Source organism: Ostrinia furnacalis, unplaced genomic scaffold (genome assembly GCF_004193835.3).
Source record: "Ostrinia furnacalis isolate ACB-3 unplaced genomic scaffold, ASM419383v2 OfSCF0868, whole genome shotgun sequence".
Lineage (NCBI taxonomy): Eukaryota > Metazoa > Arthropoda > Insecta > Lepidoptera > Crambidae > Ostrinia > Ostrinia furnacalis.
This window is the reverse complement of record NW_021131107.1, coordinates 243805-268270: the sequence shown is the minus strand read 5'-3', so window position 1 is coordinate 268270 and position 24466 is coordinate 243805. Positions and strand designations below refer to the sequence as shown.

The following is a 24466-nucleotide window of genomic DNA, read 5'->3' as shown; positions in this document are numbered from 1 at the left end:
TTGGATCAAACCAGAAAGAAACCACAAATCCGTAAATCCAATGCAAGGAAAAAAATAAAAACTAACTACTTTGACATTGACAGTGACAATCGAATTTCGTCAAGTGTTGTGGTGTGTCACGGTTTACGAAAAAAAATATCTATTTGTTACAAAAACCCCCTGAAAATGTGGTTTAGAATAAATTTTGAGAACAATAAATAATTTCTTGTTCTTCCAGTTTATAGAGATCTCATCAAAATGTTTCGCCGCTTATTTATTTTAGCAGCATTAATTAGTGTATCACTTAGCTTTTCCGATGTTGGAAGATGGGATTTACCGCTAAACGGGGTATAAAAGTGTTTATTTACTATCCTTATCTCTTTATCCTTCTCATATTAGAGGAAATTCAAGTTAATCCGTACGATATTACTATAAACATATTGCGTTGCATTGTAGTTAACGCCTACAGAAAAAAAGACCTCTTGCATCGATTTATCTGTGTAAAAATTAGAATGTTTCCTATTATTCATTGCGATGTGTTCTATTTCAGGGAAATTGCGGCTTTCAATTGGCCAAATCTCTTTTTAAAAATTCTAAGTTGATTATAGTTTGTGAGTATACAATTTATGTTGCTAATTTTTGAAAATAACTAGATTTTAAGTGTTTGATTCATTTTTATTATTATTAATTTATGTATTACGTCATACTCGCTCATTTTAATCATAAATACTCCTAAAAGTAATCATAAAAGTGGTTTCTAGTAGTTGGAGTTTGATCAACGTATTTTTGTTGTTATTATTGGGTTTTCTGTTGCTATATTACAGTACACTGTGGCAAGGAAGCTGCGAACGTTACGGTGTCATATCACTGGTCTCCATTCCCGTGCTCACCGGACTATTTCCACTACTTTGAACAGGTACGTAATTAAAACATTTCTGTACTAACATTATTATTACAAGGTTATTGACACAATTAAAAGTATTGCGTGATTAATGGGAAGTTTTAATTAACGTTGGAGCGATAATCATTGCCATTATAAGCACATTTATTGTAGTTTTGATAAGATTTGAATAACATTTACCTTAATAATGATGATGGTTAGATTTTAGCACCTACCTACTGAAATGTAGTAGGTACTTATAAATCATAAAATTAAGTAAATATGAATGTTGTACTTTTTTAAATTAATCCATACTAATAAAATTTCCTTTTTTCTCCACTCAGATCTCCAATATAAACTTAAGATAGTCTTAATTTTATACTTTTTTAAATAAATAATAATTACCTTCATAAGTATTCTTTATTTATATGAGTACAGTGTACTCTGTTTTTAGTGTTTAAGTTGTTATTTATTTGTAACGCTTTTAATACTCGCATCAAATAAATACTTTCTTTCTTACATCAAACACACCGTAAACGTTCTTGTACATGATAATCTAGTCTGTTAGTCACCGAAGTTGGGGACGTTATCTATTGATGTCAAACACAGATAACCATTTACGATTAAGCTTATCATCAAAATTGTAACCTGGAATAATGTTATCAATACATAGTTTTTAACTGCAAAGTTTGAATGTATATTTTTGTATTTTTTCAGCAAATAGTAGAATGTCCACGACGAGTTGAAAGGTCCGTCCCCGACACTAGCAATTCAAGTAATTTAGTTCAAGCTGGGACCGGACCAACGACGTACAACTGCCACAATGGGACATCTTACATTTTGCAAGATGAAAAGTATAAACTCCCTGAAAATGCTGATAAGCAAATAGGGGGAAGAGACGCGGTATGTATCTTCAGTAGAAAAACTTACAGAGAGCCAGGCAAGCGAAAGATTGTGGGTTCAATTCCCAACCTGAGACAATATTTTTTAAGTTTTGATAATTAATTAAGCTACAACCAAACCAACGCGTGCAAATCGCCATCGCCGACGCGTTCATAGGCCAATGAAAGGTCGCGCGTCCTGTCATTGGCCAGTTGAAGCTTTAGGACACTGTTCAAATGACTTTTTGTAGCGAATCAAACGCGATTTAGTCGCGATGCAGTATCAAGACAGTTGCACCTTTATAATAATAAAAAATAAAAATAATAAGCCTTTTATTTCCGAAACATTTTTACATTTTACATTTGACGCTTTCTGAATTTAGGATAACACTTATATAGAACAAATGCTTCACTTAAAAAACTTTCACAAAATGTCTAAGATTTCGGTGTGCCTATTGGCAAAGGCCTCCTCCAACTCCTTCCATTGCCTTCTGTCCTCCGTCACTCTCATCCATAGAGGTCCTGCGGTCAACCTCAATTCATCCTCCCATCTTAAAGCCTTGCGACCTCGGTTTCTGGCGCTATCTCTTGGGTACCACACTGTCAACCGTTTACACCACTTCTCCTTGTTACAGCGTAGCATATGTCCCGCCCATCTCCATTTGAGTTGATCGATGCGTGTCAGGATGTCTGTTAGTTTCGTTTTGCACTTGATATCTGTATTTCTGGTCTTGTCCATTAGTTTCAATCCTAGCATGCTCCTTTCCATTCCTCTCTGACCTGACCTGACTGAGTTGCACCTTTACACACACGCAATACAATCGCGATGCAGTCACTGTAAAGTGTGCGCTTGTATCTCTGCAAAATGTCGCGTATAAGCTCCCTAAGCTGGATGGAGGATGTGTATTTAATACGAAAGGTCGTGATTTCTATTCCCGCCTTAGGCAGTTCGATTTTTTCAAGTTATTTATACCGAGCTTTCCACCCGCGGCTTCGCCCTCGTAATTTTGTTTTCTGTCACAGGAAAACATTATCCCGCGCGTCCCTGTTTCAAAAACCGGGATAATAACTATCCTATGTCCTTTCCCGGGACTCACTATCTCTATGCCAAATTTCATCAAAATCGGTTCAGTGGTTTAGGCGTAAAAGAGAGACTGACAGACAGAGTTACTTTCGCATTTATACAGGGTGTTAGGTAAATGGGTATATGAGCCGACACTAACCCATGTTAACATGGGCATATAAATGGTATGGTGAAGTCAGAAAATAGATATTTTCATTTTAATTATTTTAATTTTCATAAAAATCGGATTTTATAAAATTTATTTTGTATGAAAATTTAAAAAAATACAATGATGCTATCAAATTTCTGACTTCACCATACCATTTATATGCCCATGTGAACATGGGCTAGTGTCGGCTCATATACCCATTTACCTAACACCCTGTATAATATTAGTATAGATTTACTTTGAGATGTGGCTGATGCTGATATTGTTAAGAAATTTTAATAACTTGTTTGTCTTGTTATTCCACAGAAAATACGTCCCCTATTGATGGTGGATAAGGAAGGGGTATACAAGCTGGAGATGTCTATATCCAGTTCACCAAACTTCAAGGGCTCGATGCAAGTCGAGATGTTGGCCCCTTCAGGATACCTCTCCGCCGCTATGTGGCCTCTATTAGTGGTAATTATCAAAGTTTTGTAACTTTAATCAGTTTGTAATGATTTATTAACCTATCATACCCTTTGAGCAGCCTCTGCGAATCAAATTTTTTTAAATAACAACAAGCAACGTAAGTACGTTTGTTCATGATTTCAGCATTCTCTAACAATGTTGGCCATTCATAAATTTAATAAATTTACTTTGAAATAGTTTTGTAATCTGTGTGCGTTTTGTAATTGTTTTTTTTTTGCTTTAACTTTTTTAACCGTGTCGATACTTTTGCCGTGCGTACGTGAACCGTGTAGTGACTTTAGCGGAATTTAATGGGGAGGTCACTGTATGGACCGTAACATCATAGGCATGGCCAAAAACAAAAGAAAAAACCGGCCAAGTGCGTGTCGGACTCACGCACAAAGGGTTCCGTACCATTGATTTATGAATTTTTTTTTTTTAGTTTAAGTTATTTGTATGAAAGATTACGCGGTAATAAGCGGTTTACGATTTACGAGGTATTAAAAAAAACTACTTACTAGATCTCGTTCAAAACAATTTTCGTTGTTAGTTTTTATAGTAATGTACATCATATGTTTTTCTTATTTTAGAAGTTAGAGGGGGGGGGGGACCAACTTTTTTCCACTTTGGAAGCGTCTGTCACGCAAACTATTCGGTTTAAAAAAAAAATATTTTAGAAACCTCGATATCATTTTTGAAGACCTATCCATTTGGCTACGGAACCCTAAAAAGACCAAAACCCCAAAAATATGGCTACAAGGTAAACAACACTAAACAACAGCTAAATAAAACCCTCTATCCATCGTTTCCAGTTCTTCGGCGTTATGTGCGGCGTTTACACTGTGCTATGTGCGGGTTGGCTGCTGGTCTGTGGCCTGCAGTGGCGGGACCTGCTACGCATACAGTACTGGATCGGCGGCGTGGCGCTTCTGGGCATGGTGGAAAGCGCTACTTACTATGGCGTCTACTCCGCTATCAACAATAGCGGGTAAGTCCCATACAATGAGGGCTATCGTTTTTATACTTAACAGTTGGCACCCCTGGCGATTGACAGGACCTTACTCTACAGTGGCGCCATCTTGATGAGTGCGAATGCGATAGTCCTCCTACCACTTTAGCGCTCTCAAGTTGGTGCCACTGTCTTCGCTACTAGCAAGTGACAGGACCTTACTCTACAGTGGCGCTAACTGGTGAGCGCTGAAACGATAGCCCTCATTCATAAATAATATTATAAAAAATAAGTCGTCGACTCCAGTGGGTCTAGACAAGGGGGACTTTATAATCGAATCGAAAATCGAATCCGTTGAAACTCCGTATAAAAAAAAGCTTTTCGACCATTTTCGGACATAAATCTGTAAAAACTGTCACATTTGGCATTTTGTCTAGGGGGGCTGATCAGTGATCAAATTATAGATGACCCACGCTGAACTGTCCCGCCAAACTCAATGACAGGGGGGCGCTACCATCGTTCAACTATATGGTTTCCAACATGGCAAAAATCTGAACCAGCGATCCGGTATTGACGGTGGCGCCCCACTGTCAATGTCATCGACAGGACAGTCCAGCATTTTGGAACTATATCAGTGTTTTGCCGTGTGGACAACAAAAAATTTCTTTTAAGTCAGGACGCGTTCTCCAAATATGAGACCAATGAGTTAAACTTAATATGGCAAAAATTAAAACCTTGTAGAGACAGTACATCAAGTTAAACACTGGCGTCTTATTTCCATGGAAGAGGTACTGTTGCTGTACAATCGTTTGCAAACTAATACAAATAAATAGAAAAAATAAAGACATAAAAAGTTTGCTCACAGCGCACTTAGTGGCGCCATCTGCGAAAGATACTTAGAACATCATACAAGACTAAAATAAGTCAACGCCATCTCTTCTCAGTAAACAGAACAAATTACTTCAGTAATGTCAGTCAACAAAGTTCAAAATACGTGCAGTTTTTGCTTCTAGTCGCTAGATGTCGCTGGGCGTAGTTAACTCGCGATATCATTTGATTTTTTCCAGTCCTTAAAGCTGTCCTCAACTGTATGCATTGGTAACAAACAAACAGACAGACAGTCAGTTTCTCCTTAAATACTAGCTAAGCCCGCGAACTTCAATCGCGTTAATATTTTTGGAACGGTTGCTAAGTAGAAATACTTACGTTAACCGTTATAAGAGGTCCACTTGTTGAGAGGCTCTATTGAGACCATCGAGCATTGTGCCCTAGATCTTCCAAGGTCTCAGCCATGATTACGATATCGTCCGCGAATCGAAGGTGGGTGATCGAATCATAAATGAGATCCGCAGGAAAACCAAAGTAACCGACATAGCTCGCAGAATTGCTAAAATCAAGTGGCAGTGGGCGGGGCACATAGCTCGTAGAGACAATGGCCGTTGTGTATGACACGGGCTGGGCTGGAAGATTATTTAAATTATCTACATAATATTTTCGCGTAGAACTCAAACATAGGCGGTGCCGTGATGTCACGCAGCCCGTTCTAGTTTCAAAAACAATGGCGCGTTGTCGAGAATGAGACTATAATATGTCAAAGTCTTCTTCTTTTTGTATGAGCTCCGATTACGCAATTTTTTTACGTCTCCAATACAGACGCGCTTCTTCGATTCTGCGATACGATTGTTCAAAACAGTTGACGTCAGCTGTTTCTGCAGGTCAGCAGGTTCAGCAGGTCTGGGATATTTAAAAAAAAAGGTTACTAAATTTTATTAAGAAAGAATCTTGAGTGACCGTGGCTGAAAAATTAAAAATTACTAGATTTAAAAAGAATTGGATTTGTCAACAGCATCAACAGCAACCCCTGTGGACTAGTGGTGATTTACTGTTTGTACTCCGTCCGAATGACTGTCGTGATCAAAATGGCGCGAAAATTTGTTATGCGCTACTTTAGGACCCTGTAACTTCTTTTTTTGTAGATATATTTTCATGATTCTTTCACAATATTATTATTAGTTTTACTTATATTTTCATGTTTTATTAACAGAAAAAATTGGAAAGTAGCGCCATCTGCGGAAGGTACATGGAACATCATACAAGACTAAAATAAGTCAACGCCATCTCTCCTCAGGAAACAGAACAAATTACTTCAGTTATGTCCGTCAACAAAGTTCAAATACGTGCTGATTTTGCTTTTAGTCTGTAGATGTCGCTGTGCGTAGTTGACTCGCGGTATCATTTGATTTTTTCCAGTTCTTAAAGCTGTCCTCAACTGAATTCTTAGGTAACAAACAAACAGACAGACATTCAGTCACCTTTCGTTAAATACTAGCTAAGCCCGCGAACTTCAATCGCGTTAATATTTTTGGACGGTTGCTAAGCATAAATGCTTAAGTGAACCGTATTAAAAAATATTTTCACGGATACAAGATACAACTTGAAGGGTTGTCTTCGGTTTCCCTGGAATCTATGTTGCCGAACTATCGAGAGTAAAACTATCGATAGTTTTCATCTGAAAAAGCTTAAAGGTTCGGACAAACCAACGCGTGCAGCGATGGCGATGGCGATGGCGACCACTGCGCGTGCAAAAGTTGTTTCACACTGCCGCGACCGCGATGGCGATCACTGCGCGTGCAGGTTGTCACTGTCAGCACAACTGTCACGCATATTGTCTATCACGCCTATTCGGCAAAATGGAAACTGAATTAAATGATTTGTTTGGAGCTTTTGATGCAATTGAGACAGCGGAAACACTTTTTCACTCAAGTTTATTCAGGCGGCCATAGAATGAGACAGGATTACATGCGGTATAGGTAGTAGGTATTGGTTACTCATAACCAAGTTATTTTCTGGCTTCGTTTGTAGTCCCTAGAGCCCTAACAATACCTTTAATTAGATTTAAAGAAAGGTTTGATAGGAAGGAGGACTGCACTAAGGTTTTTTTGGCCTCAGTGGGAGAAATGAAACACAACGCGGACGGTTGATATCTGGTTTATTACTGTTATGCTATTGCTATAAACAAGATTTACATAATGTACACAATTCAATGTGTCCAGTTCAATGTGCCGTCGGTGTAGAGTGCCTACGGCGCACGTTCGTTCAGGGTTCATGGGCCAGTCGGCTAGCATGTTGTAGGTCGCGGTCGATGCCGACGTGCTCGTACCTAAGATGTTTTTATAGTATAGATACGTTATACCCGCTCAAGAATGGCAATGCAAAAGAGATACAATTGGACCTCTTGCATTCAGTCGGACATGATCGGTTGCCGCGAACAGCCACGAATGCACTTCCCGATTGCCTTCCTGATTGATTGATAATATGCCTTCGTGTGTTTTTAGTTGTTGTACAAATTACACTGCCACTATTATGAACCAGAAAAATGTGTCATTTCATTCGTAAATACAGTTTAATTAGTAAAAAATTAAATTTTAATTTTTATTCAATTTGACAAGGGTTGACGGTTGAATTTGACATGTGAGCTAGAGACCACTGCCAGGGGAAGTTGGGGCGAATATCTATCACTTAAGAACTCTGCATTTAACTCACGGAATTGTTTTTATCTAGAAAAGAATATTATTATAATTATGTATTCCTGTGTTGACACGTAGGTATTCATCCGAAATCAATAAAATCAATGCTATGGCTATTATTACTGTATGATTATAATGATTTATGATCAAACGAAAAAGACTTACTCGAGGAACAAAATTATAGCAGAAACGAATAATAATAATTATTTATTATTATTATTTATCCTTGGAAATTTTTACAATACGCTTCTAGTCCCAAACAAATTTTCTACCTGTATAAATTTACAGTCTGCTAAATCAAAACTGTGGTTAATCTGAAAAATATGGGCGGACTATGTTTTCCTATCGAGGATTATATTTCAAAGCCTACAGTCAGAAATGCTACTTACTTCCCGATCCCAAAAAGATTGCTATTTGTATAAATAATCGAATTTTAATGTCTTTTTAGGGTTCCGTAGCCAAATTGCAAAAACGGAACCCTTATAGGTTCGTCATGTCTGTCTGTAGCTAGCTAGAGAATATTCCACTTTTAATCTCAGGGTACAACCTCATAAATTTTGCACATAAAAATAATCCGGATTTGAAAACTCATTATAAAAGACAAAAAAGGCATAAGACTCAAGTTGATTTAACCCTTTTCTTGGCAGTGTGCATTTATAGATACANATTGTCCTTTGGAAACATATAATTAAATGTTATGGTTAACTATATGAAATAATTCAAGTATTCCAATAACCCTATTGTTGTGCCTATTGACTATTATACCCAAATATTGTAAACGATACTATTGTAAATTGCCAAACTATCGATAGTCTGGAACAATCGATAGTATCGATAGCTTTTTATTCAAAAGCGACAATACTATCGATAGTTTATCCTTCACGAGCAACAATACTATCGATAGTATTTTATCCTTTTTTTGAAGTCGGATACGGGACTATTCCCACCTCTTGTGCAACTCCTTTGTTGCAGGAGTAGATCCTTGACCGCTACGGGACTATTCCCACCTCTCGTTCCCACCACTGCAACTCCTGTGTAGCCAGGATTTACAGCTTGACCGCCATAAAAACTTTACCAATGAAGGTCAAGTTTATCCCGGGGGTTAAACTGTCATTGGAGTTCGAGGTTTGGGTTGAAGTCGCATAGTAAATCCAGTAGCCTTAAGCTTCAGCCAAATCAACGCGTGCAGATCGCGTCGGTGATGGCGATCACTGCGCGTGCATACGCAATGACAGGTTGCGCGTCCTGTCATTGGTCACGCGTCCTGTCCTCGTGTCCTGTCCTCGGTCGCGCGTAGGGTTGCCAGGTCCAAAATCACAAAAGCCGGACTCTGTGCTTCATTTGGCCGGACATGTGACGGAGGGGGGGGATGCGTGTGCTTCATATTATTCTGTGGCTCGACTTTTACTCGCGCGTCCTGTCATTGGTCGCGAGTCCCGTCTTGGTTCGCGCGTCCTGTCCTCGGTCGCGCGTCCTGTCATTGGCTGACTGAAGCCTCACGAATGCCGCCGATGTGTTCCAGCTACTTCAGCCTGGAGGCGTACCTGTTCGCCGAGTGGGTGTCGGTGGCCAAGCGCGCGCTCGCCAGGATGCTCGTCATCATCGTGTCGCTGGGATTCGGGATCGTCAAGTGAGTTGATTATACAGGGTGTTAGGTAAATGGGTATTTAGCCGACACTAGCCCATGTAAACATAGTCATATAAATGGTATGGTGAAGTCAGAAAATTGATAACTTCATTTTAATTATTTTAATTTTCATACAAATCGGATTTAATAATATTTATTTTGTATAAAAATTAAAAAAATTAAAATGATGATGTCAAAANTCCCACCTCTCGTTCCCACCACTGCAACTCCTGTGTAGCCAGGATTTACAGCTTGACCGCCATAAAAACTTTACCAATGAAGGTCAAGTTTATCCCAGGGGAAAGTTAAACTGTCATTGGAGTTCGAGGTTTGGGTTGAAGTCGCATAGTAAATCCAGTAGCCTTAAGCTTCAGCCAAATCAACGCGTGCAGATCGCGTCGGCGATGGCGATCACTGCATACGCCAATGACAGGTTGCGCGTCCTGTCACTGGTCGCGCGTCCTGTCATTGATCGCGCGTCCTGTCCTCGGTCGCGCGTCCTGTCCTCGGTCGCGCGTCCTGTCTTCGGCCGCGCGTCCTGTCCTCGGTCGCGCATCCAGTCCTCGGTCGCGCGTCCCGTCCTCGGTCGCGCGTCCTGTCTTCGGCCGCGCGTCCTGTCCTCGGTCGCGCATCCAGTCCTCGGTCGCGCGTCCCGTCCTCGGTCGCGCGTCCTGTCCTCGTTCGCGCGTCCTGTCATTGGTCGCGAGTCCTGTCATTGGCTGACCGAAGCCTAACGAATGCCGCCGATGTGTTCCAGCTACTTCAGCCTGGGGGCGTACATGTTCGCCGAGTGGGTGGATGCGTGTGCTTCATATTATTCTGTGGCTCGACTTCTACTCGCGCGTCCTGTCATTGGTCGCGAGTCCTGTCCTCGTTCCCGCGTCCCGTCCTCGTTCGCGCGTCCTGTCCTCGATCGCGCGTCCTGTCCTCGTTCGCGCGTCCTGTCATTGGCTGACCGAAGCCTAACGAATGCCGCCGATGTGTTCCAGCTACTTCAGCCTGGAGGCGTACCTTTTCGCCGAGTGGGTGTCGGTGGCCAAGCGCGCGCTCGCCAGGATGCTCGTCATCATCGTGTCGCTGGGATTCGGGATCGTCAAGTAAGTTGATTATACAGGGTGTTAGGTAAATGGGTATTTAGCCGACACTAGCCCATGTAAACATAGTCATATAAATGGTATGGTGAAGTCAGAAAATTGATAACTTCATTTTAATTATTTTAATTTTCATACAAATCGGATTTAATAATATTTATTTTGAATAAAAATTAAAAAAAATAAAATGATGATATCAAATTTCTGACTTCACTATACCATTTATATGACCATGTTAACATGGGCTAGTGTAGGCTCATATACCCATTTACCTAACCCACCCTGTATTTCTATTTTTTCTGTCATCATCATCAGCTCAGCCATAGGACGTCCACTGCCGGGCAACATGGAAAGCACCAATGCTTTCCATGGAGGCCTATTTTCAGCAGTGGACGTCCTACTTTTTCTATACTTACTTAATACTATTATTGTGACTCTGTGTGTGATTGCCACTCTGTGTTTTGATACTTATACAGGTGGATCAATTATTTGGGGATATAAACAAGTTGTATTTGTAAAAAAAATACTATGCCACACCGGTCATGGGCGTACCCAGCTTCTGGCTTGGGGAGGCAAGTCAGATTTTTTAGGTCAGATTGTTTTCCAGGTCAGATTGTTTTCCAGGTCATAATGCTGCAAGTGCAACGCGCTATTCACAAGTGGCGTTGAAATGTTCATTAATGTTTTTTATCTGCTTGGTATGAGGCCAAGCCTGAAAAATTATCATTTAGACGTCCCACCTTCTAGCGCGTTGTATGCACGTAACTTGAAACTTTGCTACAATGTTCATTACTCGACATCACACCGAGGCCTCAGCCTCGAGTTTAGCGGGCAGCGGGACGGGAGCGGCGGCGGCGCGGGAGCGGGGCGGGCAACGCAGACCCGTTCTNTTTTGATTACAAAATAGTGTAATAAACCAAACTTACTATGACATGTATACCTCTAAACTCAGTCTGAACTGAGTTACGAGCATTAGAAGTTTGATGATTTTCATACTAGATTTGCTTTTTGCGCGCAAAGTTTTGTAAGAAATTGCAATTTCCACTTTCCATACAAAATCTGGCATTGCCATTTCTGACTTCACTATACCATTTATATGACCATGTTAACATGGGCTAGTGTAGGCTCATATACCCATTTACCTAACACCCTGTATTTCTATTTTTTCTGTCATCATCATCAGCTCAGCCATAGGACGTCCACTGCCGGGCAACATGGAAAGCACCAATGCTTTCCATGGAGGCCTATTTTCAGCAGTGGACGTCCTACTTTTTCTATACTTACTTAATACTATTATTGTGACTCTGTGTGTGATTGCCACTCTGTGTTTTGATACTTATACAAGTGGATCCGGGAAACATGAAAAGCCCCAATGCTTTCCATGGAGGCCTATTTTCAGAAGTGAACGACCTACTTTTTCTATACTTACTTAATACTATTATTGAGACTCTGTGTGTGATTGCCACTCTGTGTTTTGATACTTATACAGGTGGATCCGGGAAACATGAAAAGCCCCAATGCTTTCCATGGAGGCCTATATTCAGCAGTGGACGTCCTAATTTTTCTATACTTACCTAGTAGTATTATTGTGAAGGCCACTCTGTGTTTTGATACTTATACAGGTGGATCAATTATTTGGTGATATAAACAAGTTGTATTTGTAAAAAAAATACTAATGCCACACCGGTCATGGGCGTACCCAGCTTCTGGCTTGGGGAGGCAAGTCAGATTTTTTAGGTCAGATTGTTTGCCAGGTCATAATGCTGCAAGTGCAACGCGCTATTCGCAGGTGGCGTTGAAATGTTCATTAATGTTTTTAATCTGCTTGGTATGAGGCCAAGCCTGAAAAATTATCATTTAGACGTCCCACCTTCTGGCGCGTTGTATGCACGTAACTTGAAACCTTGCTACAATGTTCATTACCCTACGTCACACTGAGCGATTCGCGGCGCTTAGATCGTGGGTTCAATATCTTTATTTACCGCGCACGTGCGTTTCTATGAAGATGACCTACTCATTTGTATAATACAAATTGTATTTACTCTGTTATGTGATTGTTCCCGCACAGTACAAACATTTGTGTGCATGAACATATTTGTTTGTATTGGACTGGGTGTTTTCTATGTATAATAAGTATGTATTCAAAAAAAAGTATTTAAGTATGTTTATATCCGTTGTCTAGTACCCATAGTACAAGCTTTGCTTAGGGTACTAAAGGCGCAGTGTAAAATGTCCAATCCAAGGATAGTTGTTGCGGCGCTTCTTCTCAGCACTTGCCAAATGTTGGTCTCGAAGCGCTGGTGGGTAAAAAGATTATGAGACATGTAGAGGTTCCTTAAGAGCAAAATGACGATTTGTAAGAACTATTTATTAGTCCAAACAAATAAAGAAATTTTGACTTTGACTTTGACTTTGATATTTATTTTATTATTATAGGCCTCGCCTAGGCCCCGCTCTCCAACGCGTGGTAGGTGCGGGTCTTCTTTGGTTCGCTCTGGCCGCGCTCAACGCCTGGCTGCGGCTCCACCACCGCGCCGGCGACCGCAACCGGGCGCTGCTACTGTCCGAGGCGCCGCTGTCGCTGCTGGACAGCGCCGTGTGCTGGTGGGTCTTCGTGTCCCTCGCGCACACCATGCGCACGCTGCAGCTGAGGAGGTGAGTGACGCGACTATAGCGCTGCTGTGACGCGACAACCGGGCGCTGCTACTGTCCGAGGCGCCGCTGTCGCTGCTGGACAGCGCCGTGTGCTGGTGGGTCTTCGTGTCCCTCGCGCACACCATGCGCACGCTGCAGCTGAGGAGGTGAGTGACGCGACTATAGCGCTGCTGTGACACTACAACTGGGCGCTGCTAATGACGCAACAATAGCACTGCTGATGACGCGACTATAGCACTGCTTGTGACGCGACTATAGCACTGCTGGTGACGCGACAACCAAGCGCTGCTGATGACGCGACAATAGCACTACTGGTGACGCGACAACCAAGCGCTGCTGATGACGCGACATTAGCACTGCTGGTGACGCGACAATAGCACTGCTGATGACGCGACATTAGCACTGCTGGTGACGCGACAATAGCACTGCTGGTGACGCGACAATAGCACTGCTGATGACGCGACAATAGCACTACTGATGACGCGACAACCAAGCGCTGCTGATGACGCGAAAACCGAACACTGATGATGACGCGACAAACGAGCACTGTTTTATTATTTATTTTATTTCTTAGGTGAAAACTGTATAAAAATCAGTTGATTGGCCCAAAGGAACACAAATTCAGTGCAACGAATACTTTATTTTAAACTAATTATTACAATACCATTTAACACTAAAACATTTAAATTATGCCTTGCCTTACGTCCAATGAAACATTGATTTTATTTATTTTTAATACTGATTGATGTTTTTTTCTTCTTACAGAAACACAATAAAGCTGTCACTGTACAGACACTTCACGAACACACTAATATTCGCGGTCATTTCGTCTGTGGTGTTCATGCTGTACTCTATCAAATCCTACAGAGTATTAGATTGTATTAGAGTGAGTATTATTCTAATGTTTATTTTTACACATACATTGACATTTTTAGACATAACTAGCTTTTGCCCGCGGCTTCACACGCGTAAAATTTCGTTTGTCACATATCGTCATAAATTATCTATACTTCTATACTTACTAATATTATAAATGCGAAAGTATCTCTGTCTGTCGGTCTCTCTTTCACGCCTAAAATTCCACGCGGGCGAAGCGGCGGGCGGAAAGCTAGTAGCCTATATGTTAATCTGGGTTATAAACAATAATACTGTAAAGATGCATCAAAATCCGTTCAGTAGTTTTTGCGTGAAAGAGTAACAAACATCCAGACATCCAAACTTTCGCATTTATAATATTAGTAGGATTTGGCTCAGCCGCCGTATTGTTACTACAAGAACTTTGGGATACTTAACAGAAAAGTAATGAAAATTGAATCCTATGCCTATGGTGTTACGACAGTGAAATGGCCATGTCACATATTTTGACGAAGTGTACAGTTTGAAGCTTAGATCTACGTGAGATCAGATAACTTTTTCATGCGGTTTTTCTTAGCAACATTAAACATGAAAATGTTTTTGTGGGATTTCCTTTTTGTTTGTCAAATACAAACTGAACGTTCGCGTCGTTTCCTGCGAATACAAATACGAATGCGAATATTTTTTACTTACTAACATTCATTAATTGGTAGTGGCTGGGGCACATAGATCGTAGAGCTGATGACCGCCGAGGCATAAAAGTGAATTTCGAGTGGTGACCGCGGACCGGAAGACGTAGTGGGGGCAGGCCTCTCACTAGGTGGACCGATGATCTGGTGAAGGTCGCGGGAAAAACCTGGATGCGGGCAGCGCAGGACGGGTGCTTGTGGAAATCCTTGGGATGAGGCCTTTGTCCATACAGCGGATGTCATGACTAAAACGATCATTACAACCCGGTCAAGTTACTGCGCAGTGCGCACAGAGTAAATACAAATGAGTAGGTTATCTTCATAGAAACGCACCGAGCGCGGTTTGTATGTGAGCGCGCCAATACGTATGCGGCGCGCACGCACATACTGACTGTTGCTGGCAGTTTGGCCAGTAATCCTTTTTTGATATTATTTATGGTTTTTTCCTTTTTTTTAATATTGTTTTAGATTTTGAAGTTGCTTTTTCTACGCTCTGGTGTTCTAGTTATAATGTCTTGAGCAATATAATGTTTTGGCCCTATTTTGGAGTGTTTCCTTGCTTCTTGCATAAGATCACCACCGGCAGGCCTATCTACAATATACAGTCCACTCCATCACCTTTTAACACTGACAAAATTTAGCGTGGATTAGCGGGGAGTTGCGCCGATTTTTGTCAGTGTGTGCGTGCGCGCCGCATACGTATTGGCGCGCTCACATACAAACCGCGCTCGGTGCGTTTCTATGAAGATGACCTACTCATTTGTATTTACTCTGGTGCGCACCTCGCTGGGATGCGACTCTCCCTCGCACTAACCANACTAACCCGCACATCTCCCTGTGTTAGCCCTGTCCGTATCAGAGCGGCGATGTGACGTCACGTCACGTAACTGGACCGAGTTGTAACATTCCAGGGGTGGAAGGAGGTGTGGACGTCCTGTAGTTGAAATGGCCGGTGCCACAACCGGTCAATATGGAAATCAAGGGGGGAGGCCTATGTTCAACAGTGGACGTCCAGTGATGATGAATATTAGTTCAAAATCAAAATTTTCTTTATTTGTTTAGACTAATTAAATTAGTTCTTGCAAATCGTCAAATGCTCTTAAGGAGCCTATACATGTCTCATTCTTTTTTTGCCCTACCAGCGCTTCGAGACAAACATTTGGCAAGTGCTGAGAAGAAGCGCCGCAACAAAGTCAGTCATCACTGTCTGCCGGTTAAAAAAAAAAACTTACTAAGACCCTACGCGTAACATTCCAGGAGTGGAAGGAGGTGTGGATGGACGAGGCGTACTGGCACATCTTATTCGCGAGTGTGCTGACTGTCATTATGGTGCTGTGGCGGCCGACCAACAACAACCAGCGCTACGCCTTCACGCCGCTGCTAGACAACGCCGAAGACGACGAAGGTCAGTGCCTCCCCAGAGACAGTCTGTGTGCTAAAGCCCGGTCTGTGATCATCATCACCATCATCATTTCAGCCATAGGACGTCCACTGCTGAACATAGGCCTCCCCCAATGCTTTCCATGTTGATCGATTGGTAGCGGCCTGCGTCCAGCGCTTCCCTGCTACCTTTACGATGTCGTCGGTCCACCTTGTAGGTGGACGTTCCACGCTGCGTTTTCCGGTACGCGGCCTCCATTCCAGAACCTTTCTGCCCCATCGGCCGTCAGTTCTGCGTACTATGTGCCCTGCCCATTGCCACGTCAGCTTGCTAATCCGTCTGGTTATGTCAGCGACTTTGGTTCGTTTACGGATCTCCTCATTTCTGATTCGATCTCGCAAAGTCCGGTCTGTGAGCACGTAGAATTTTGTCCAATGACCCCTTGCTACCCATCCTTATCGCTCGCGTGTAATTTTATTGCTGTCGTGACTGTGCGACGGGCACCCGCAGTGAGTGTGCGAGCGCGATAGCAACATAATTACGCGCGAGCGATAAGGATGGGTAGCTTTGGGTCATTGGACAAAATTCTACGTGTTCACAGACAAGACTAGTGTAGCGTGCTGACGTCATGTGCTGTGCCTCAGTTGACCGTCATAAAAACACCGTCCCGTGCCGCATACATACCTTAGGCACATACTGATTTAAGCGCTAGACATGGGCGTACCTAGCTTCTGGCTTAGAGGGGGGAAGTCATACCCAGCTTCTGGCCTAAGAGGGCAAGTCATACCCAGCTTCTGGCCTAGGGGGGCAAGTCATACCCAGCTTTCGGCCTAAGGGGGCCAGTCATACCCAGCTTCTGGCCTAAGAGGGCAAGTCATACCCAGCTTCAGGCCTAGGGGGGCTAGTCATACCCAGCTTTCGGCCTAAGGGGGCAAGTCATACCCAGCTTCTGGTCTATGGGGGCAAGTCATACCCAGCTTCTGGCTTCTGGCCTAGGGGGGCAAGTCATACCCAGCTTCTGGCCTAGGGGGGCAAGTCATACCCAGCTTCTGGCTTAGGGGGCAAGTCATACCCAGCTTCTGGCCTAGCGGGGCAAGTCATACTCAGCTTCTGGCATAGGGGGGCAAGTCATACCCAGCTTCTGGCCTAGGGGGGCAAGTCATACCCAGCTTCTGGCCTGGGGGGGGGGGGCAAAGCTGGCGTAGGGCTAGCTCCTCCAAAGCTTGGAAAACTATGAAACTATTTTAGTTCTAGAAAGTAACTGATAGGGGCGCTCCACATCACATCTAATTTAAACTCATGGTGAGCACACTGAATATTATTGTTAGTCATTTAGTTCTTTTCTTAAGAAGATCGCTCGGCTCGACTGGTGAGCTTACTCGTGATACAAGCATATTTAGCTTAGTACGAGGGGCTAATGGGACTATTAGTAATTTGTTCATACCCAGCTTCTGGCCTGGGGGGGGGGGGGCAAAGCTGGCGTAGGGCTAGCTCCTCCAAAGCTTGGAAAACTATGAAACTATTTTAGTTCTAGAAAGTAACTGATAGGGGCGCTCCACATCACATCTAATTTAAACTCATGGTGAGCACACTGAATATTATTGTTAGTCATTTAGTTCTTTTCTTAAGAAGATCGCTCGGCTCGACTGGTGAGCTTACTCGTGATACAAGCATATTTAGCTTAGTACGAGGGGCTAATGGGACTATTAGTAATTTGTTATTACACAAATCACTAATAAACTCGATCATTTTTAGGGTTCCGTAGCCAAATGGCAAAAAACGGAACCCTAATAGATTCGTCATGTCTGTCTGTCTGTCTGTCCTTCCGTCTGTCCGTCCGTATGTCACAGCCATTTTTTTGCGAAACTATAAGAGCTATACTGTTGAAACTTGGTGAGTAGATGTATTCTGTGAACCGCATTAAGATTTTGATGCAAAAATAAAAAAATAATAATAAATATTGGGGGCTCCCCAATCCCCATACTTAGAACTGAAACTCAAAAAATTTTTTTTCGTCAAACATACGTGTGGGGTATCTATGGATAGGTCTTCAAAAATGATATCGAGGTTTCTAAAATACTTTTTTTCTAAACCGAATAGTTTGCGTGACAGACGCTTCCAAAGTGGAAAAAAGTTAGTCCCGTCCCCCCGTCCCCCCTCTAACTTCTAAAATAAGAAAATGAAAAATCTAAAAAAAACATATGATGTACATTACTATAAAAACTACCAACAAAAATTGTTTTGAACGAGATCTAGTAAGTAGTTTTTTTTAATACCTCGTAAATCGTAAACCGCTTATTACCTCGTAATCTTTCATACAAATAACTTAAATTAAAATATAATAATTTTAAGTTCATAAATCAATGGTACGGAACCCTTTCTGCGTAAGTCCGACACGCACTTGGCCGGTTTTTAAGTAGTAGGGCGCTACTATCAATATTGGGTTGTTTCAAAATCATTGGACTATACCTATAGGTCTACCAGAATCTCAAGGCAAATGAGGAACTAATGGGAAATAAATTAAGAAATTAAATGTGTTTTTCTCTAAGGATATTTATTGGGCTTTCAAATAACACCAATATTGTTGGGGCACCATGATTGTGTCAGTAGAAACGAGTTTTCCTGTAAAAGGTGGTGAGGTGGGCCGATTTTTGTGATGACCAGTATATTAGTAGAAGTAGAAAACAGACACAAGCTCCATACATTTTAAGAGAGTAAGAATAGATTTAAGTAAAAAATTCGTGAATTTTTTCCTTTCACTTATTTTAAAATACAAGAAAAACCAGGTCGTCAAAGTATGTTTTTATCACATACAATAAACAATGCCATATAAAATTACACGTTTTAAAATATATTTTTTATGGGACAATATTATTTGATCCTCTAAAAACTAATTGATCTTTTTTGTATGTGCACTTTTAAAAATAAATGATGTATTTTATTATATTTTATCTTTATATTAATTATTGGGTCTATATTAGTTGATCTACGGATAAATTATGAATGATCTTCATTAAAGGTAACATACTATTTATGTTTAACATACTCTTTTAATATTTGGTAAACAAAAATAATATTTGATCCTCTNAATTTAAATTTATGGTGAGCACACTGAATATTATTGTTAGTCATTTAGTTCTTAAGAAGATCGTCGGCTCGACTGGTGAACTTACTCGTGATACAAGCATATTTAGCTTAGTACGAGGGGCTAATGGGACTTAGTAATTTGTTATTACACAAATCACCGATAAACTCTATCATTTTTAGGGTTCCGTAGCCAAATGGCAAAAACGGAACCCTTATAGATTCGTCATGTCTGTCTGTCTATCCGTCGGTCCGTCTGTCCGTCCGTATGTCACAGCCATTTTTTTCCGAAACTATAAGAGCTATACTGTTGAAACTTGGTAAGTAGATGTATTCTGTGAACCGCATTAAGATTTTGATGCAAAAATAAAAAAATAATAATAAATATTGGGGGCTCCCCATACTTAGATAGAACTGAAACTCAAAAATTTTGTTTTCGTCAAACACATACGTGTGAGGTATCTATGGATAGGTCTTCAAAAATGATATCGAGGTTTCTAAAATACTTTTTTTCTAAACCGAATAGTTTGCGTGACAGACGCTTCCAAAGTGGAAAAAAGTTGGTCTCTAACTTCTAAAATAAGAAAATGAAAAATCTAAAAAAAACATATGATGTACATTACTATAAACGAAAATTGTTTTGAACGAGATCTAGTAAGTAGTTTTTTTTAATACCTCGTAAATCGTAAACCGCTTATTACCGCGTAATCTTTCATACAAATAACTTAAATTAAAAAATAATAATTTTAATTTCATAAATCAATGGTACGGAACCCTTTGTGCGTGAGTCCGACACGCACTTGGCCGGTTTTTAAATAGTAGGGCGCTACTATCAATATTGGGTTGTTTCAAAATCATTGGACTATACCTATAGGTCTACCAGAATCTCAAGGCAAATGAGGAACTAATGGGAAATAAATTAAGAAATAAAATGTGTTTTTCTCTAAGGATATTTATTGGGCTTTCAAATAACACCAATATTGTTGGGGCACCATGATTGTGTTCGTAGAAACGACTTTTCCTGTAAAAGGTGGTGAGGTGGGCCGATTTTTGTGATGACCAGTATATTAGTAGTAGTAGTAGTAGAAAACAGACACAAGCCCCATACATTTTAAGAGAGTAAGACTAGATTTAAGTAAAAAAATCGTGAATTTTTTCTTTTCGGTTATTTTCAAATACAAGACAAACCAGCTCGCTAAGTATGTTTTATCACATACAATAAATAATGCCATATAAAATTACACGTTTTAAAATATTTTTTTTATGCCATGAGATTCCGGCAGACCTAGTTATTGGTGCACAGCAACGCCATCTCGTCGCAGGATACAAAACGAATTATTTAGTGGCAAAAAGCATGGTCCGTTGGGCGTGGATAGAATAAATAGTTTTTGCTTTTAGTAACTAGATGTCGCTGTGCGTAGTTGACTCGCGCAATTATTTGATTTTTTCCAATTCTTAAAACGGTACATGGCAACTTTATTACATCGGACAGACAGACGGACGGAAAGTAATGTAGGGTTCCGTACTATTGATTAATATCAAATATTTTTGGTCGGTTGCGAAGCAGAAATGCTGTAGCTAACCGTAATTAAAATTAAAAAAGAATAAAATGTATAGTCTGGTCCGGGAGCACGTAGAATTTTGTGCTTGGGGTCATTGGACAAAACTATAGAACAATTATTTATAAGTTATGCTTTTAAAAATGCATGTTAAGATATAATTTATATTTTATTTTTGTCCGTTTTAGATACAGGGTGTTTCCTGTAAGGAAATAAATTATTTGCTAAATACATAAAAACATAATAACTTATTATTATTAGCAGATCACGATCTTTTCAACTTAAAAGTTGTAATTAAGAAAAAACTTCCATAGGTCCTTAATTATCGTTCATAATAATACAAAAAACATGTACTCAATAGGCCACTATTTCCTGTAACCGCTCCACTCGTAAGTCGGAGATTCCGTTTCATGTTTTCGACTTTCTTAAAGTGAGTTAATATGGGCAATTCTAAATTTCGCATTATGTAGAATAGATTTAGAGACTGAACTGAACAGAACTTGTTTTTATTCTCAACAAAGAAGCTTTTGCCCTTCATCACACCTGGTGGAAACTGACAATTAGGCTGAAGGTGGAAAGGAACTTCAACTACAGAGGAACTATGGCTTCCTATTTATATTTTTTTCAAACATCTGCTAATATTTGTACCAGAATCTCATGGCAAATGGAGAAAATAAACTTTGTTGAGTGCAACTGGGGAAACTGGATAAACGATCTTGATACTGTATGAATTTAATATTAACATGAAGTACGAATATACATTTTAGGTATATGTATGTAGAATGTTGTTATACATAAGAAAATGTCTTGAAAAATAATTAAATCGTATATTACTTTATGTATGTAACTAATATTATTATGTATCGTTCTTATAACTATCAATTCATTCAGAACTAGAAAACGATTCTAAGTTTTTGCTTTTAGTAATTAGATGTCACTGTGCGTATTTCAATCGCGCTATCATTTGATTTTTTCCAATTTTTAAAACTGTCCATTTCAGATGTAAAGAATCCCAAATCTGGATTATAAATACTTTTCTGATATTTTTGCTCACCGTATAAACTAGAGATGAAACGGATGGCCGGATAGTTGGCCCATCATTGTCTCGTTGCATTTCGTGTCTGGATTAGCGCCGCACAGGTGCTTCGAACGCGTTTAGTGGGTCTATTAGTAGATTAGACTAGTCACACTTTTCGAAAATCGAATTCGTCCGAATAGAATGTCAGATTTTGCCACTTGTCTAGGTGGCATATTAATTCGGGCGATTTCGTTTGCCATCGTGAGTGTGTGATTGAATAGCGAAAATTAAATTACATAGTTTACTCGCTGCGTAATCTGACTGAACTGCATCATTTAATTTTGTCGTCATCACATCAGACCATCATCAGTGAAAAAAAGATCGCCTATTTTATTTGGCAATATTTCGACATTAACAGGAAAAATTTCCGTGCTTTTAACCCTTCATTCGACGGAATTTTTTTTTAGTTAAATTTATAAAACAGTTACAGATTTCGTTTCTTAGCTTGTATGGGACCCCAGAAAAAATACCCAAAAAATCTAACTATTTCAGTTTCCTGAAAAACCTATGTCCAGTATACTGGACATTGCCAAGTTCATAAGAAAGTGACGCTCTCCAACCATGTCCAGAATACTTCCCGTTGTCGAAGAGACAGAAAAAAGAAACAAGTGGTTCCGTAATAAAATATTAATTATCATCATCATAATTTCAGCTTTATGACGTCCACTAATGAACATTATNCGAACGCGATCAGTGGGTCTATTAGTAGATTAGACTAGTCACACTTTTCGAAAATCGAATTCGTCCGAATAGAATGTCAGATTTTGCCACTTGTCTAGGGGGCATATTAATTCGGGCGATTTCGTTTGCCATCGTGAGTGTGTGATTGAATAGCGAAAATTAAATTACATAGTTTACTCGCTGCGTAATCTGACTGAACTGCATCATTTAATTTTGTCGTCATCACATCAGACCATCATCAGTGAAAAAAAGATCGCCTATTTTATTTGGCAATATTTCGACATTAACAGATATTTACCATTTATGTATTCGCCATTAGAGAGAATAGCCCAGAAAAAGAAATTAGTTTTTTGAAAGGCCTTAATAGGGCTTTTTGTAACTTATTGGACTTTAAATAAAAGCCGTCACTATTATAAGCCATTTTATTGATATTTACCTCAAAGATCAATGTATTTCATTTTAGTAATAGGAAATTGTCGTAGTTTTTTAATATCCGGTATCCGGCCGGATAGTGAGTTACTATCCGGTATCCGGCCGGATAGTAAATTTAGGCCGGATAGTTACCGGATATCCGTTTCATCTCTAGTATAAACTCATAAAAGTAATTTATTTTTTAAGTAGGCTTTTAAAAAGCACTTTTACAACGTAAGTGGGTGGGTATTTACCTCATTGTTGTACCAAGGATGTTACGGAACCTTCGATAGCATATCGATGTCGATAATATTATGTATCGTGTGATAGTTTTCTTCGATATCGATACTAAAGACAATTGCAATACTATCGAGTTTTTCGTCCGATACTCTCGATAGTTTTTCGTCGATATAATAAGTACAATTAGTCTATGCCTTTACAACTAGTAACGGTTACTGTTACAGTTACGGTTAAAGTTAGGTTAGTGCATCTCAGTTGTCTTGTTTCTATTACCAAAAATGTTTACTATATCAATCTCAATCCGCGAGGTAAATTAAATGAGGGTTAAGTCAGAGGTGGAATTGTGTAAAGCAGTCGTTATCATTTGACAGTTCATAACGTACGATTATTCTGTCAAACGCTTTGTTTATAGATGACCCACGCTGAACTGTCCCACCAAACTCAATGACAGGGGGGCGCTACCATCGTTCAACTATATGGTTTCCAACATGGCAAAAATCGAAACCAGCGATCCGGTATTGACGGTGGCGCCCCACTGTCAATGTCATGCATAGGACAGTTCACTATTTTGGAACTANACGCTTTGTTTAACTGACTTTATCGTACGTTATGAACTGTCAATTGATTACGATTGCTTTACACAGTTCCACCTCAGGTTCATTACAATCAGCAATATCTCACACTGTTCTTTGTTGCAGATGAGGAAGAGCAATTCGTCAACGACGCGTATGGCGTGAAGATGCGAGGGCCCGGTATCAACAACAGCGACAACACGGAGGAGCGGAAAGATTCCTCCCACCCTGACCCAAGTAGTAACTCTTTAGACTCCGACCTCCGCTGGGTCGAAGAGAATATCCCAACCAGCACACTCCCACTTCTGGACTCGGACGAAGAGATAATAAACACCAAGTTCGAAGTCTCCAAAATGCAGTAGTTACTTAATCGAATAATGTAAAAAGTATTTATGTAAATGTCAACTTGTGATTTCATTTTTACCTATCGTAGGTTTAAGTTTTTTGAGTAAATGTTCTATATCGTACAAATTCTTGAGTTTCAATGTTTTAAATTTTAATTATTTAGCCTAGCTGCAGACTGTAGACTTTTTGCTGGCAGATAGTTGGGTCGGGCTGACATTCGACAGTTTGAAAGTACGCACATTACCCCCATTTGGTAAGAGTAGGCGCACACCGTTGATTTTTCGTCGGCGGATATTTTAGTCG

General features: G+C 40.3%; 1 protein-coding gene across 6 annotated transcripts; it reads left to right on the top strand.

Annotated features, from left to right (window-relative positions):
• The first annotated feature begins 80 nt into the window (after nucleotides 1-80).
• LOC114350358 (transmembrane protein 87A) lies at nucleotides 81-24289 on the top strand. Of its 6 annotated transcripts, none has more exons than XM_028301133.1 (12): nucleotides 81-327; nucleotides 530-590; nucleotides 804-895; nucleotides 1577-1762; nucleotides 3279-3428; nucleotides 4232-4407; nucleotides 10512-10619; nucleotides 13050-13217; nucleotides 13364-13414; nucleotides 14034-14154; nucleotides 16070-16217; nucleotides 23945-24289. In XM_028301133.1, exons 1-12 carry the CDS (start codon nucleotides 238-240, stop codon nucleotides 24178-24180), a joined length of 1587 nt encoding a protein of 528 aa, XP_028156934.1. In that variant the 5' UTR covers nucleotides 81-237; the 3' UTR covers nucleotides 24181-24289. The 6 variants fall into 6 exon arrangements, with proteins under 6 accessions (XP_028156934.1, XP_028156935.1, XP_028156932.1 ...); XM_028301131.1 differs by having other exon boundaries at nucleotides 82-327; nucleotides 13050-13182; nucleotides 13329-13414; XM_028301129.1 differs by lacking the exon at nucleotides 10512-10619 and adding an exon at nucleotides 9418-9525 and having other exon boundaries at nucleotides 82-327; nucleotides 13050-13182; nucleotides 13329-13414.
• Nucleotides 24290-24466: the final 177 nt, after the last annotated feature.

Bases quoted from the DNA above. Each gene is read 5' to 3' on its own strand.
- LOC114350358 (XM_028301133.1), top strand. From the start codon at position 238: ATGTTTCGCCGCTTATTTATTTTAGCAGCATTAATTAGTGTATCACTT. The intron at 328-529 runs GTATAAAAGTGT...GTTCTATTTCAG, and splicing joins GGGATTTACCGCTAAACGGG to GGAAATTGCGGCTTTCAATT. The intron at 3,429-4,231 runs GTAATTATCAAA...CATCGTTTCCAG, and splicing joins CTATGTGGCCTCTATTAGTG to TTCTTCGGCGTTATGTGCGG.